This window comes from Hyperolius riggenbachi, chromosome 1 (genome assembly GCF_040937935.1).
Source record: "Hyperolius riggenbachi isolate aHypRig1 chromosome 1, aHypRig1.pri, whole genome shotgun sequence".
Lineage (NCBI taxonomy): Eukaryota > Metazoa > Chordata > Amphibia > Anura > Hyperoliidae > Hyperolius > Hyperolius riggenbachi.
The window spans coordinates 584,345,164-584,361,599 of record NC_090646.1 but is presented as its reverse complement, the minus strand read 5'-3'; the positions used below and the strand labels follow the sequence as shown (position 1 = coordinate 584,361,599).

Here is a 16,436-nt window from a genome sequence, read left to right as displayed (position 1 = left end):
GTGGACACTAGAGGGCAGTATGCACCTTCGTTTTGTTCCTGGTGCTGCTCATCCTGCTCCTTAGGAAGCTGAAAGTGCGGCTCACTTTGTTTTTCTCAGCCTCTGGCTTTGCAGGGGTCATGTATCTGTCCCATTCCTCCTCTTCAATCCTAAAGAAACAAAGCAGTAGTGAATGTTCTGTAGCGGCACAATCAGTAATTCAGCCTGCTGCTCACAGGGGGAATGAAGTGATAGGTATATGTATATTTGTATAGAAAGTTAGTACTGACAGCTTGCCTATTCCTCTCACATTACAGATGCAGCGTGAGGAGCAGGCAAGCAGCGGACAGGCAGCCAATCAGCAGCGGCAGAAGAGCCGGCGGTGACGCTGCGCTAATAGAGGAGAATGTGCAGTGTCACGTAACACCAGCAGGGGTGAGTTATCACTTCATTATTATATCCTATATTTTACACCACAATAAACGTCTGTATTATCTTCCATGACTACTACTTCTGGAATTTCCATTATGCAAGAAATGCCTTTGTATTTAAGTCACTTCTATTCATCAGTTATACAATGGAAAATACCAAGAAAGATTTGTGGTCAGGATCATTCTTTTTAGCATGTTATTTTTACATAACAGAGCTGAATATATAAATGGCTGACTCCATGTTAAAAGTGCTTTCTGTGTGTGTGCCAGCTCTGGTCACCCTCCTCCCACCCAAATCATAGTCATCAGGCTAAACTTTGTTCAGTAGTCTTCTACCCATGTGACCTCTCCATCACCACAGTCTCAGCAATAATGTGACACCCCCTCTATCTGGCCACAGTCTCAGCAATAATGTGACACCCCCTCTATCTGGCCACAGTCTCAGCAATAATGTGACACCCCCTCTATCTGGCCACAGTCTCAGCAATTATCTGACACCCCCTCTATCTGGCCACAGTCTCAGCAATTATGTGACACCCCCTCTATCTGACCACAGTCTCAGCAATAATGTGAGTCCCCCTCTATCTGGCCACAGTCTCAGCAATTATCTGACACCCCCTCTATCTGGCCACAGTCTCAGCAATAATGTGACACCCCCTCTATCTGGCCACAGTCTCAGCAATAATGTGAGGCCCCCTCTATCTGGCCACAGTCTCAGCAATTATGTGACACCCCCTCTATCTGGCCACAGTCTCAGCAATTATGTGACACCCCCTCTATCTGGCCACAGTCTCAGCAATTATGTGACATCCCCTCTATCTGGCCACAGTCTCAGCAATTATGTGACACCCCCTCTATCTGGCCACAGTCTCAGCAATTATGTGACACCCCCTCTATCTGGCCACTCTATCTGGCCACAGTCTCAGCAATTATGTGACACCCCCTCTATCTGGCCACAGTCTCAGCAATTATGTGACACCCCCTCTATCTGGCCACAGTCTCAGCAATTATGTGACACCCCCTCTATCTGGCCACAGTCTCAGCAATAATGTGACACCCCCTCTATCTGACCACAGTCTCAGCAATTATGTGACACCCCCTCTATCTGACCACAGTCTCAGCAATTATGTGACACCCCCTCTATCTGGCCACAGTCTCAGCAATTATGTGACACCCCCTCTATCTGGCCACAGTCTCAGCAATAATGTGACACACCCTCTATCTGACCACAGTCTCAGCAATTATGTGACACCCCCTCTATCTGGCCACAGTCTCAGCAATAATGTGAGGCCCCCGTCTGGCCACAGTCTCAGCAATTATGTGACACCCCCTCTATCTGGCCACAGTCTCAGCAATAATGTGAGGCCCCCGTCTGGCCACAGTCTCAGCAATTATGTGACACCCCCTCTATCTGGCCACAGTCTCTGGCAATTATGTGAGGCCCCCGTCTGGCCACAGTCTCAGCAATTATGTGACACCCCCTCTATCTGGCCACAGTCTCTGGCAATTATGTGAGGCCCCCATCTGGCCACAGTCTCAGCAATTATGTGACACCCTCTCATGGCAATTATGCGACACCCCCTCTATCTGGCCACAGTCTCAGCAATTATGCGACACCCCCTCTATCTGGCCACAGTCTCAGCAATTATGTGACACCCCCTCTATCTGGCCAGTCTCAGCAATTATGTGAGGCCCACATCTGGCCACAGTCTCAGCAATTATGCGACACCCCCTCTGTCTGGCCACAGTCTCAGCAATTATGTGAGGCCCCTATCTGGCCACAGTCTCAGCAATTTTGTGACCCCCCCCCCCCCCCATCTGGTCACAATCTTAGCAATTATGTGGCACCCCCTCTATCTGGCCACAGTCTCCGCAATTTTGTGACATCCCCCCATCTGGCCACAGTCTTAGCAATTATGTGACAACCCCTCTATCTTGCCAGTCTCAGCAACTATGTGACATCCTCCCCATGTGACACCCCTCTATCTGTACACAGTCTCAGCAATTATGTGACACCCTATCGTGGCAATTATGCGACAACCCCTCTATCTGGCCACAGTCTCAGCAATTATGTTAGGCCCCTGTCTGGCCACAGTCTCAGCAATTATGTGACACCCCCTCTATCTGGCCACAGTCTCAGCAATTATGTGACACCCCCTCTATCTGGCCACAGTCTCAGCAATTATGTGAGGCCCCCGTCTGGCCACAGTCTCAGCAATTATGTGAGGCACATATCTGGCCACAGTCTCTGCAATTATGTGAGGCCCCCATCTGGCCACAGTCTCAGCAATTATGTGAGACCCCCATTTGGCCACAGTCTCAGCAATAATGTGAGGCCCCCATCTGGCCACAGTCTCAGCAATAATGTGAGGCCCCCGTCTGGCCACAGTCTCAGCAATTGTGTGGCACCCCCCCATTTGGACACAGTCTCAGCAGTTATGTGACACGCTCCCATCTGGCCACAGTCTCAGCAGTTGTGCCCTCCATCTAACCACAATCTCAGTGGTTATGTGATCCACTTCATCTGGGCACAGTCTCAGCAGTTGCCCTCCCCCCCCCCCCCCCCCCCCAACAGTTGTGCCCCCTCCCCTCCCGTCCTGCCACCACCAGTCACACACTAATCCCCACTAACTACACTAAACACTGCTGCTGCCCCCCCTCCCCCAAAGTAAACTAGCCCACCCTGTCACCACTAGCTACACTGAGGCAACCACAAAAACCCTCACCTGATCCAGTTGCATACCCTTCCAGGTGAGGGTGACGATGGGCTTCCATGGGCCCAACTCCAACTTCCTGCACCCTAGCCCAATCTCTTCTACCTCCTCTGTCCGGTTCTGGGCACACACACATTCAGAACATAGGACGCACTCACCCCCCCCCCTCCCCCCACCACCACCACCACTCTTGTGGAAGAGAAAAAGTGTGTCTTATGGTTCGAAAAATACAATAATTTGATTGAAGAAACGCTGGGAGCCGGACAATGTGCAAAGTACAGAACGTGATACTTTATTATGGTCAAATCCCGAACGTCAGAATGACCACTAATATGTTTTAGAGTCACACTGGTCCGTAATTATCATCAAACAATGTTAAGCCGCATACAATCTGCATGCAAGCCAGAATTAATTGTATCATATTAGCCGGGATGTGGCTGCTGTGACTGGGGACAGAGAACTGTCACATGGTTTTCATGGACCAGTTACCCCCAGAGTTTAGGATTATGGCTTTCTCCATCACATCAGATTTTTTTACCTTGTCCCCAGAGGTCTTTCATCACTATAGCATCCACAAGAACTTGGAGCTTCTGCACTTTGCTCATGGTTTGATGTTCTGTCTTGCTCAATAAACCTCTTTTGTTATGCAAATACATGTTAAAACGTTATAATTAGCTTAATATTGACTTCTAAAAGCCTGCAGGATGTTCCAAAAATGTATCAATAGGTATAATGAACCCTATTTCCTGTAACCTAATAGAAACATTTCATCCATTTTATGAGAGGAAGATGCTATATAATATCATTGTAGCTGGCTGCTCGGACATAATGCAAGCTGTCTTTGGTGACTTCAGGAATGCTCAGAGACAATGTGAGAATATCAGACAGAATATCACATCTACGTGACTTGTGTCAGCAACACACATCTGGGCTGTATTCTGCACTGGGCTGACATTCTTTATCTCAATCCTGGCTCTTCTCCATGTCTTCCTAATAAAACAGCATTGGGTGGTCAATATACACTTCGCAAGAAACAGACAAACAAAGTCTTTGTAAGCTGGCACAAACTCTTCTATTTCCTGGGTTTTATCAATGAACCTTCGTGACGATAGAAATAAGCTAGATATTGCCAAATGTATAATTAATCTTAAAATGGACAAAAGATGGCGACCACCTGTTTTTGCATTTCTTAACACTTTACTTGACTCTTTGGTGATCTCACAGACTTTCCCAGCCATCTCTCACCACATTGTGTTTTGTGGGGAAACGCTGCCGCATTATGTGTATTTTGTGGGGAAATGCTTCAAATGATGTCTATTTCTGGGTCAACTAATACTGGGGCACACCAGTCACCAAACTGGGGAGGGGGCTGCTAATACTGGGGCACCCCTGGCAACTTAAATTGAGGAGGAAGATGCGAAAATTGGGGCACACTTGGCTACCTACTGTGGGAGGGGGCTACTTAATACTGGGGGCACAACTGCATACCTATAGGGGGGAAGCTACCTGAACTGGCAGCCGAACTATGACCATGGGTACATTTGGCTTCCAGGATATGGGGGAAGGGGGGATGTTTTGGGGATCTGGCCCATCAGTCAAATTTAAGATTACTATATGGCCCACAAGTCATAACGTTTGCCCACCCTTGGCCTAGGTTGATTAGCTATGTGGAATCCCCCTCCCCTCAAGCATGCTGGGAGACCAGGTATATTTTCTACTGGCTTTGGAACTCTAAGTAACCAAACATTCCGCAGGGATCACCAAGCAGGACTAAAAATGTTCCACCTGTTTACATTTCAGAATGTAAATCGGGGTGTGGAAATATTTGTAAATGGGAAAACACTAACTAAATTTATAAACAATTATTGAAAAAACAAACAAACAATTTTATTTGTCATGTAATTTTCTCTACAGTTATTCCTTAAAGAGAAACTGTTGTTAAAAATAACACAATGAACAGAATTGCTTATTTTTTTTACAATATTAATTTATAGATTGTTTAGTCAGTGATTGCCCATTGTAAAATCTTTCCCCAACCTGATTTACATTCAGACATTTATCAGCGGTGGCCACAGCTTTAGTTTTGCCAGGTGATCTGTACGGAATGTTCTTAACTGAGAGTTCTATGCACAGAGGGAGATACAGCTTGGTTGGCAGTTGGAAAAAGCAATGCAACAAGGTTCACAAACAAGCTGCCAGGACCATGGTCATGACATCACACTGTGGGAGGGGTTTCACCACAATATCAGCCATACAGACCCCTCTGATGATCTATTCGAGAAAAGGTAAAGATTTCTCATAAGAAAGGGGGTATCAGCTACGAATTAGAATGTTCAACTTTGGTTTAGTTCTTCAAGTTTCTGAGATGCAGACATATTACTATACCTTTTCTCTCTTGATTGTTCAGGAAGGCTGTACGCTCGCTCTGGTAAGAGAAGAGATTACCTGTTAGAACGTACAGGAAGACCACTTGCACAACTGAAAAATCATATTGATCCTATGGCAAGAGAGGGGCCTACAAAAAATCAAGGGTTGTAATAAATTGTTCCTTTTGAATTATGTCATTTAACTGTAAGAGGTGTGGACATGCTTGGTTCCGCAGTGAATGCTATAGGTGTACCGTGCCTTTTGGAGTTGTATCCCTACTTGCTATAGGTGAACAATAAAAGATATGCACTGAAGCCTGTGCCTAAAGTAGAAATTAGCGTATAGAGATCAGAGTTGCCCTTCCTTGATGCCCACCACAGTTGGACAGTGGAAATCTATGTGATATATGAGGATTCTATTGTGAAGCAAGATTGGAATTTTGAGAATTAAAAGATGGTATTGCCACTGAATGGCATATGGACAGCACCTTGAATGGTATTGTGGTGTGAAATTTAATGGAAAATTGGAACTGTTATAATGGACATATGCCCTGCACTAAACTCCTTCATCTGGATCATATTGTAGCTTCAGGTGACTGGAATGTTTAAAACCTTGCTGTGTCTCTAGGCTACGATGATGTGGTGAGTGGGACGTTCACGAATTGGCTGGAGTATACACTCCTCCCTCCCCCGTCTCTCTCCTCTCCTCCCCTTCTTGGACTTGCTTCCCTTTGTTGCTGGTGGATGAGCGTGGCACGGATTGTAAAAAGAGCGACAAGTCAGGAGCTAGCCACACCTTGAGAAAGAACCTGGGCGGTTCGAAACGCATCGGTGGGCGGAGTCTCGATCAGCTGTTTGCTCCACAGCAGCGTGTGCCCGCCATTGCTCCGCGCCTGGCGTGCTCCTTCCCCTTGCCGGCGAATCATCACAGAGGAATCCCCTGCTGCGACTGAGCAGGAGCGATAGGACCGACAGGATCAGCTGGGTCCACGTGAGGCGGCTTTGTGGGTTCATACGGAGTACCACGTCGATGTTGGTGAGATCCCTCTATACCACAACTCAATATGATGTGCAACTTAGATATACAAACAGGATGTGACTGTCACAAGTATATAACCTAAATGGATCAAGCTTAATCCTTGTTGCTGAGTGCTGTAAATATTACACGTTACCAGGCACGGTGCATTTAGATGTGAATGCGCGGGCAAATGATGGTTGTATGTATATGTTCATGCCATACACGCATTGCAATGGAGAAATATATTATGTATATGCTGGTGCATGAGGCTATCTGCTGAGCTCTTGCTTTTAATTTTTGTATTGTCGATGATAATTAGTAGGTTATATCGTGGTGGAGAATTTTATGTCAGTGCTGTAACTAATAAAGTTTTGTATTCCTTGTTGACACTATGAGCCCCAAGCTTTCTCGATTTTTTCATACAACTAAAAAATCACCACCAGGATTTCTCATTCTGTCAATAGATCGTGCGACAATGGGATACACCTGAGAAGAGTTAGTCACAAAGTGATCAATACAAAGGAAGTCAGATGTAAGGAACATTCCCATTGCTGAGCACCAAACCATAGCTAACATTGTACTCCATTAGCCTCCAATCCCAGGCTCTAGTCTCACATATCACATCTCTCTGCACTTCACAGATAATCACGGATTACATTCACAACCTATAAAGTGCTGTGTAACATTAATCAGTGAGTGCCGTGCCTCGGGCTGGGAGCACGTTATGTAATAACACATTGGCATGTCAGTGTGCCAGACACACAGAAATCCATCCAGTGTTTATTACATGAAGGAAACACAGAGCTGAACCTGGCTCTGTACCATACACTTATTGCATCCCTCCTCTCTGACAGGCGGAGACATTTTATGCTGTACAGAAGATAAGCAGTAATTATACACTCTGCTGCTAGAAATGCAGATGATCTCATTTCCTGCACACCTGGAGGGTTCTCTGCTGATTACTATATGGAAAGAACTAATAAATTAATTCCCACATTAATTCCTTACTCTAGATCATGCATGTCAAACTTCGGCCCAAGGCCATTACATTTGGCCCTCAAGTGGTTTCCCCCACTTTACATTATGTTTGGCCCACTCTAAACCACGAGGAAAACTATATTAGAGGTGAAGCCCTACAACACCAGTGAAGCCATATGGGGAGGTAGGGGGAAAGCACTAAACACTAGGGAACTGTATAGGGGAGGGTGGGGGCCTCTAGACACCAGGGAACTATATAAGGGAGTCACTAGACACCAAGGTACTGTATAGGGGAGGGAGGATTACTAGACAGGGACCTTTATCAGGGAGGAAGGTGGCCAGTAGACATTGAGGTTGGCCCGCGACTAAGTGTACAATTTCGGCCCACTTTGTATTTTAATTTGACACTGCTGCTCTATATTGTAAGGTTGCAAGGGCAGTGTTTCCTGTTTCCATTAGGTTACCATCCAACTTAAGTGGATGCCGATAGACTTATCAGTATGTTTTTGGGATCTGGGAGGAAACCTGAGTGCCCAGAGGAAATGGAATAAAAGGAGAAAAATATGGCAGTTTCTCACTTCAGGTGTACTTTAAGTTATCTTGCAGTACATTTTCAGGTATAATTATAATGTCATTGAATATGATAGAAATATTGCTGTCACATCTAGGCAACAAAAATTCTCTTATTTTAGTGGCTCCCAAACATCAGAAAAGGTTTCAGTTAAATTGCCCGCTACAAAATCAGTTGGGAATTATTAGAAGCCTAAATTTCATGTGGAAGAGATTTGACCTTTTAGAACCTTTTACAGGTCTTTCCCAGTGTAAAATTGTCACCTTCCTAGTTTTTAAAAAGAGGAAGAAAAAAAATCTGTTCTACTTTTAAAACTGTAATGTTTTCCTCTATGACCACGTTTATATTTTCTGCTGATCTCTAATGAGCTCCTTACACAAAACAATCACTTGAGTGCCGCGTTACATCAAAATGCAAATAAACTTAACACATCTGAATGTATTTGATGGCATATGAAATATGGAAGACCAGCCCATCAACTGTTAGAGCACCAAGAAAAGAAGGAATTTATTCATGGAAACTTTATAATGTGCTCTTTTTCTGTTGCCAATCTGTGCTTTGCTAATGTCAGAGGATTTACTAAACGTGCTTATGCTACATACACACTTGAGATAAAAGTCTTTGGAGAAGGCAAGATCACAGACCAATTTTATCCCATTCCATGTAGTATGAGAGCCATAAGGCTTGTACACACGTCATACTGAAGCCAATGACGGGTCCGTCCAGACGTCGGCACCTCCCGCTGGGCGGATTTTCAGCAGACAGTACAGCGTGTGTACAGTCTGTCGGCGGACTGATAAGGCTGTTTCTGAGCGATCCGCCCGGCGGATGACGTGTGTACGAGCCTATACTCTACACAGTCTATTCTATTGAGCTGAACTCCCCATAAAAATCTTTGCAATATGATGTACACAAAGATGCTGCACACATTCAAAAGATCAGTATCTGCAAAAGATCCGTTCCTGCAAAAGATCCGTTCCTGCAAAATGCATTCATAGTCTATGATATCTGCAGATCATCATACACACCTTGTTTAACAGACATTCATCTGCATATCTAACAATCATCTGCAGATCTGAAGATCCATCCTGGTGGATCTGATCATTATTCATTGGGACAGGCATAGGACAAGGATATAGTGCAACCCACAGCAGACAGTCTTCACTTTACTGCTCAATCCAAGAATTCTCATTCAGTACTAGGAGTTAGTGCATGTTGCATAATATTACTGCCTTTTACTTAGTGAATAAGTCCATAAGTATCTGGGTGGGAGCGGTCAAAGAGATAAAAGTGCCTTAAACTGCTCAGCTTTATTCAGGCTCAAAATGCTATGTAAATAAGGTTAAGCTTGAGAAGAACCCGGGAAAGGCTGTAATCATGCCTTGAAAAAAATGTGGGCAGCGCCTTGTCGCCATCTTGTGGATAAAATAAAATCGAACATCCTTTACTTTGCAATTGCTTGGTTGTTCCACTGAAACAACACATTTGTACATTATGCTGTAAATGTTTAACAGGCTTTGAACGCTTAAATTACATTAATTCAGCTATTCAAAGGATGAACCTTTTTAAATTTTCATCAAGGTCATATTTCTTTCTGTGTGTGTGTGTGTGTGTGTGTGTGTGTGTGTGTGTGTGTGTTTGGGGGGGGGGGGGGTTGTACAGGGAATTAGACAGCAAGATGGCAACCCTGAATTACTGAAGAAGGTCTCAGCACATATACATAGGTGGCAGAGAGTGTGATGAATCCTGCAGCACATTCTGTAATTAGCACTTACAAAGTTTGAACCCATGTGCATAAATTCCTTTCGGCCTCTATCTGCAGCCCTCCAGTTTTGGAGGAACAGCTGTTTGGACATGCAAGAAGTTGCTGTTCTCCAGCATATGGAAGGGTACATATATCAGACACAGAAACCCATGCAGCACACTAATGTCCGATACCCCAAGGCACCGCTGCAGTACTTACTACCAGGGTAAAGCAGGGATACTGATTTAGACAGTGAAAGTGTCGGAATAAGTGACCAACCAGTGACGCTGCATGCACCATCTCAAAGCAGGAACAAAACCTACTTTGACATTAGTTAAAAACAAAATGAAGAAACTTCTTTTCTTTGTTGGAACTCAAAAACTCTGCCTCACCCTCGCTCCCCATGTTTGATTCCAGATCATGAGACAGATGGTAGACGATCCACAATTTGACTGGGTAGCTGGTATACTAGAGTAAAAACATTACCCTGCTTTCCCCCTTACTCTGTCTTCCTTGCTGCACTCACTTATCTCACAGTTCCAGGTGCTTTCTCTCCTCTGCTTTCTTCTCGTTTTGTTCGTCTTTTTTCTTTTTCAGGCTACTATTGTTTTTTTTGAAAACTATAATGTAATGAACAACCTGAAGCCAAGAGCGCTGTTATGAAACCTATTATGGTCAGGTTCTATAATGGTTTGATGGTTTCAAAGCTGAGTGTTTGCAAAGGAAAAAAAAATGATGCAACACTAATATTTTATAAACCTGATCATAATCCAACTAAGTACATTTTTCAACTATAATCAGACAACTTTAAGATTAATAGTGCACATCTGTCATGCTCTCCCCCAGCAACATGGGGATCCTGATTGTTTTCTCTCCAATCTTGCAATCAATCCTCCTGGCTGCAGGAAGAGCCAGACCAGCTCATGCTGGCCGTTACATTTCTGGTGGTTCTCGGTCACCATAAGCTGCCTGGGTATTCCTTTGTTCCAGAAACGCAGATCTGAGGTTTAATGTGTAACTGGACCCCTCAGCATCCTCTTAATACCAGATACCAGCTATGCGTGGACTGACCGCTGTAAAACTTTGCCAATAATGTTATAGATACACTAGCTGAAGACCTGACATTTCCCAGGTATGTATTTGGTTGTTTTTGGCTCTGCCCACTTTGTCTAACCGGGACACACAGTCACTCAATTGACCAAGTTTGTGAGCTTTGGTGTCCTTGGCATAAAAAAATATGAGAATGGAAGCAGTTTAAATTTCCCCATTAAAATCAATCAAACAAATCTGATTGGTTGTTTGTGGCTCCGCCCCCTTTTCAGAATTTGAACCCCAGTCAACCAATGATCAATTCTAGCAGGTTTGAGGCCTCTGCCAGTAACAGTGAAAAAATGGCAGCAATTTAACACATTCCGCTTGAAAATCAATAGGTGAATTTTGATTGGCTGTTGTAGGCTCCACCCAGTTGCTTGAATATTAATTCCAGTCAACTAAAGTGTAAGAATGGCTACAATTACAAAATGTGGTTGTTGGCCCTGCCTACTTTTTGTAACCAGTCATGCAGTCACCCAATGACCAAGTTTGTGAACTTTAGGGTCCTTGGCATCAATAATGTGAGAATGGAGGCAGTTTATCAAACAAACAAATATGAGTGAGTGAGTGGGGGGGCTCCACCTCCCCTTTTCTGAATTTAAACCCCCGTCACCCAATGACCGACTGTAGCAAGTTTGAGGCCTCTGCCATTAACATTGTAAGAACTGCAGCAGTTTAAATATTCCCCTTGAAAATCAATAGATAAATTTTGATTGGCTGTTGTAGGCTCCACCAACTTTTTTGAATACTAATCAGTCACCCAGTGACCAACTGTGCCAAGTTTAAGACCCCTGTGATTAACAGTTTGAGAATGGCAGCCTTTTACAGATTTTCCATCGACATGAATGGGTGAAATCGAATTGGCTGTTTGTGGTTCTGCCCAGATGTGCAAGGGGGATGCGAGACCCACAGAACATATCTTCATAGGTAGTAAGGGATCTGTATACAAATTTTTGTTGAAATCAGTCAAGGCGTTTGAGTGATGGTGGCACATATGTACATACACACACACACACACACCTGATTTTATATATATAAATGAACAATAGCAACAGAGAAACACATGTACTGTAACTTCTGCATCTAAAGCCCCATACACACGCTCAACAGTGGTCTTTTATGCAGCACAATTATTAAACAACTTTTGTTGTGAAACAAGTTGAAACTATCAAAAAAAAAAGTTGCTTGCAATTGTTCACACAACTGATAAGACTGATTAGACGTCAATCCAACTGTTGTGCGAACAATAGCAAACTTTTTTTGGGTTGTTTCACAACAAAAGTTGTTTGATAATTGTGCTGCATAAAAGACCGCTGTTGAGGGTGTGTATGGGGCTCAAGGGTAGAAATAAGATCACCTACACAGACAGCAACTCAGTTGCTGTAAATGTAAAAGCTCCTATGTTGCAGATCGCTAACAGTTTTTACAGACTTATCAGAACTGATCATAACAGATTCGATTCTACTACTATGGACTGAGATGGTACATTGCAGCGATCTCCTACAAGAACCCTGTAACTAAAAATCCGCAACGCCGGATGGATTGCGGAAATATGGTCGCATCCAATCCGGCAAGCGACTTTCCAACGCTGGATGAGGAAATTCGCCCGCATCCGCTGCGCAAACCTGTCCGAGCACTCTGCTCCAAACTCACCAGCATGCTGCTCACCAGGGCTCTGCCATCTTGCCTCCAGGGGGCGTGTGCGCACGACAGACACGCCTTTATACTCTTAGAAAGCGTGTCAGCTGACCTGGAGGTCAGCTGACATTTTAGCCTGCTCTGATTGGTTGCTGCCTGGGGTGGAGACTTCTCTCCCAGGCAGTATATAAGGAAGTGCTTTTCAGTCACACTTCGTCTGTGTTTGCGATACCCGGTGTCAGCACTCAGACCTAGTCAGCCTTGTCTCTGATATTGTGTTATATATTGGTTTATCGCCATTATATACACATATTATACTGTTTGATTTATCGTGTATGATTCTGTGCCTGTCTTGACTACTCTTCTGCTTCCCGATTCTGTACTTCGCCAGCCCGTACCGTTATCGACTATTGGCTTGGTTTTCGACTATTCTCTTGTCTCACGTTTCTGTACTGCTGCCGCCTGATCTGTTGCCGAACCTCATTTTGTCTGACCTTTCTCCCTTCAGTGGAACGTCTTCCACTGTAGGGTTCTATCAGAGGCTTGCCTCTTTGAGACGACCGCGACTAGCAAACCCTTGCTGCTAGAGGCCGAGACTCCTCCACTCCGTCCTTTGGAGGATCTCACGCAGAGGGTTCCCATTCAGAGGTAACCACACCTCTGAGGAATTACGGTGTGGTGGATATTTCCACAGACTTGAATTTACACTGTATATTATTATTGTTGTCTGCTGTTCCAGCTTGCTGGAGGTTGTATTTCTGTGCCCTATAGAGATGCTCTATTATACCAAGCACTCTCTTGCATACGATTGTATCGTGTCACGCTATACTTGCATTATTGGTGATTCTGCAGATCACCATATAATCAGGTATAGCATCTGTATTATTGGTGATACTGCAGATCACCAATAATCAGAATAGCAGTGCTTGCTGACACCAATCGTTACATACCCACAGGGAACACTACTTTGGTATTACAGATATGAAATGTGCACTATGTAGCTATGACAAACACATCCCCAAACATCTCTGTACAGTCATGTGACATCCAGACTTACCATCCCCAGGTTCTCCAATGGAAAGGTCACGGGTTAGGCGGGGCTTCCCAAGGGAATTTTTGGGAGAGGAATAAGAGTAAGAACGGAATCTGAGACCAGAGGCCAAAGGATCCTGGAGAGAAACACAATAGGTTATAGTTGTACATCTACTGTATGCACACTTTGTATTTATCTCTCTTTGTGTGTATTATACTGAAGTTATGAATTATTATATCTTCACAGTTTCACTACTCTTAATATGTTGATTGAGAATAATTTTTTACATTTTAGTAATTAAAAACATAACTTCAGCACTGAAGCTAGCAGCACTGCCCAAACTAGGCTATGGTCATACCTTTATCACTCAATGCCAGTATGTCTGTAGACTATTGCAAAGTCTGTTAACAACTGCTAAGCCAAAGGATAAGCCATAGGACTTACTTTGAACAGCGCCACAGAATAGGTTGATGCTTTTTTAAATCAAATAATAATAATAATAATAATAGTAATACTATGGCTGGATTTTTTATGTTTCCTGTAAAGCGAAGACTGTATGAGAAAGACGACATAACTGAAAACCTCCTTTATTTGTGTGAATATGGTAAAGAATATAAAAGGAGTTTTAAAAAAAAAAAACCGCCGTAGACATGGATGGGCATCAAAATATAGCATCTCGTGGCCCAAGAACAAGTACAAAATAAATCTGAAACTGTTGAAGCTTGTGGTGCTGGAAGTATACCACAAATATAAAAGCGTGCTTTATAGCAGAGAACTTTTATGTGCCACTTTGATTGTATTTTGCTCACTGCAAAGCCTTCTAAATTGAACTGGATATTGCATAATTATGAAAGATGGTGGTTCCAAACTAGCTGAATTTGACTGGGAAGATGATATTACTTTGAGCCAAAGACAGGTAGGATAATTATAAAGGCACAAAAGGGATATTAAGCAGAGATAATAGTAAGCTTACCCTCTGAGCAACTAGACATCTGTGCCTAAAATTGTTATGTTACATAGTATTTCCTGCTATTCCTATTGTGATTTTGTGTTTTGAAGCTGGAATAAACTGACATAACATTCAAGAAAAACAGGTTTTCCAAAGTTTTATTACCAATACAGTTACCATGTTTACTGTTGTGCACAAGTAATATTGTCTGTTTGCACATTATAAATTCCCAAAGTACAGTTTATCTGCTGTGCAGGCTACCATTGCAAAGCTGCTGTATTTATATATTAAGAATTATCTAGTGATCATTTCTCAGCTCTTTTTGCTTCTACTATGTGCTCAGTTTCAGCACTATGTTGCTGTTTACTAATTGTAGCTGACAAAGGAAAGTAAACAAAAGATAATGCAATTACCTGTTTGAATTCAGCACCAAGCTTTCCACTAAAGAGGAAAGTGCTGTGCTTAACTGTTTGAATGCTTTTCTGCTACCAATTTTTTTGTGGTAATAGTATTTATGCTGTAAGTAATCTTTTAGAGCAAAGAGTAAACTGACTTTCATACCACTTGAAGAAAGATCCGGAGGAATAAAGTATCTGATGTGAATGACAATACCTTACTCTGTGCGAAGGGTAGAGTCCCAACTTGTCTCATTTGGTAATCAGGATTAGTCTCAGGGGAATCCAGTTCATCACCACTGTTTCCGAGATGGCCAGAAGAGTCCTCTTTAGCAGACGAGGCAGAGTTGTCATACCTGCTATAGCTTTCTTCACCGTCACTGTCTGCATCAAGACCATCTAAGCTGGAACTGAATACATTATAAAGTGAACATTACCGCTGATGCGTGCAAAACAGAAAAAAAACCCATAGCAACAAAAAACACGGATTCTGAGGGCATTATACAACATGGTCTTCTCTCACCAAATTTTGGTCATGTGCACTATGGTGGCAAATCATACATGGCCAGTCAAACGCTGAACTGTAAATTCTTATTTTAGCAGAGGGTCTGTCATTCTCAACAACAATCATGATCAATTGTTTCAAGCAACAAAATCTAGCGTGTGCAGGTTAGATTAGACTGACAGCAATGCAGCTGAATGTTACCGGGGCTCATTTCGCCCCAACTCCACATATTCTAATCTTAACATTTTCAAATTTTTAACATGAATACTCCTGGAGAGAAGAGAGAAAGGGGAGAGATAGGAGAGATAGAGAGAGATTATACCTCATGGACTGTATAATCTTTATAGTACTGCCCCATATACCCTCCTCTATGGACTTTATACACTGTATAATGTCGCCCATACCCTCCTCATGTCTATAACCCCACAACCACCCCCTCCCATGCTAAGGCTAATGTTTTGCTTTAGCTATGCTAAATGTATTCGGTCCTGCCAATAAAGCTTTTCTTGGATTGGATTGGAGAGAAAGGGAAGAGAGGGCAGAGAGAGAGAGAGAGAGAGAGAGAAAGCGGAGTGAGAGAGAAGAGAAAAAGGAGAGAGAGAAAGAGAGGTGAGAGAGAGAGAGAGAGGAGAGAAGAGTGAGAAATGAGAGAAGGCTAGAGAGGAGAGAGATAAGGAAGAGAAGGATAAGATAAACAAGAGGATAAAAGAGAAAAGTGAAACAAGAAAGAGAGAAGAGAGAGAGACAAGACTGAGATGAGCAAAGAGAAGAGAGAGAGAACAGAAAAGAGACTGAGGAGAGAAACAAAGAGAGAAAGGAGAGAGAAAGAAAGCCATTTATTTACCCCCACCATCACCTTCCTTCTCCTGGTCCAAATACCCCCTCTGTTCTTTATCAAGACAGGTCAACTTAACCTAACAAAATGTCAGCCAATCTTGCAGTCAGTTACTGTAACTAATTCAAGACATTAGTCAGCATGTGTTGGCAGCTGCTTCGGGGGCAATTGGGGGGGAGGGTGTACAT

The 16,436-nt window shown here is 43.4% G+C and overlaps 1 protein-coding gene across 4 annotated transcripts in view; it reads right to left on the bottom strand.

Moving 5' to 3' along the window:
* The window catches only part of ARHGEF28 (Rho guanine nucleotide exchange factor 28), a 346,228-nt gene that overhangs the window by 79,823 nt on the left and 249,969 nt on the right, over nucleotides 1-16,436 (bottom strand). For all 4 annotated transcript variants that reach the window (XM_068248416.1, XM_068248426.1, XM_068248435.1 and 1 more), the window contains 4 exons: nucleotides 15,126-15,318; nucleotides 13,589-13,700; nucleotides 5,510-5,549; nucleotides 26-149 (listed from right to left, as the gene is read on the bottom strand). In XM_068248416.1, the coding sequence (XP_068104517.1) occupies nucleotides 26-149; nucleotides 5,510-5,549; nucleotides 13,589-13,700; nucleotides 15,126-15,318 (469 nt within the window). The remainder of the gene's footprint in view (nucleotides 1-25; nucleotides 150-5,509; nucleotides 5,550-13,588; nucleotides 13,701-15,125; nucleotides 15,319-16,436) is intronic.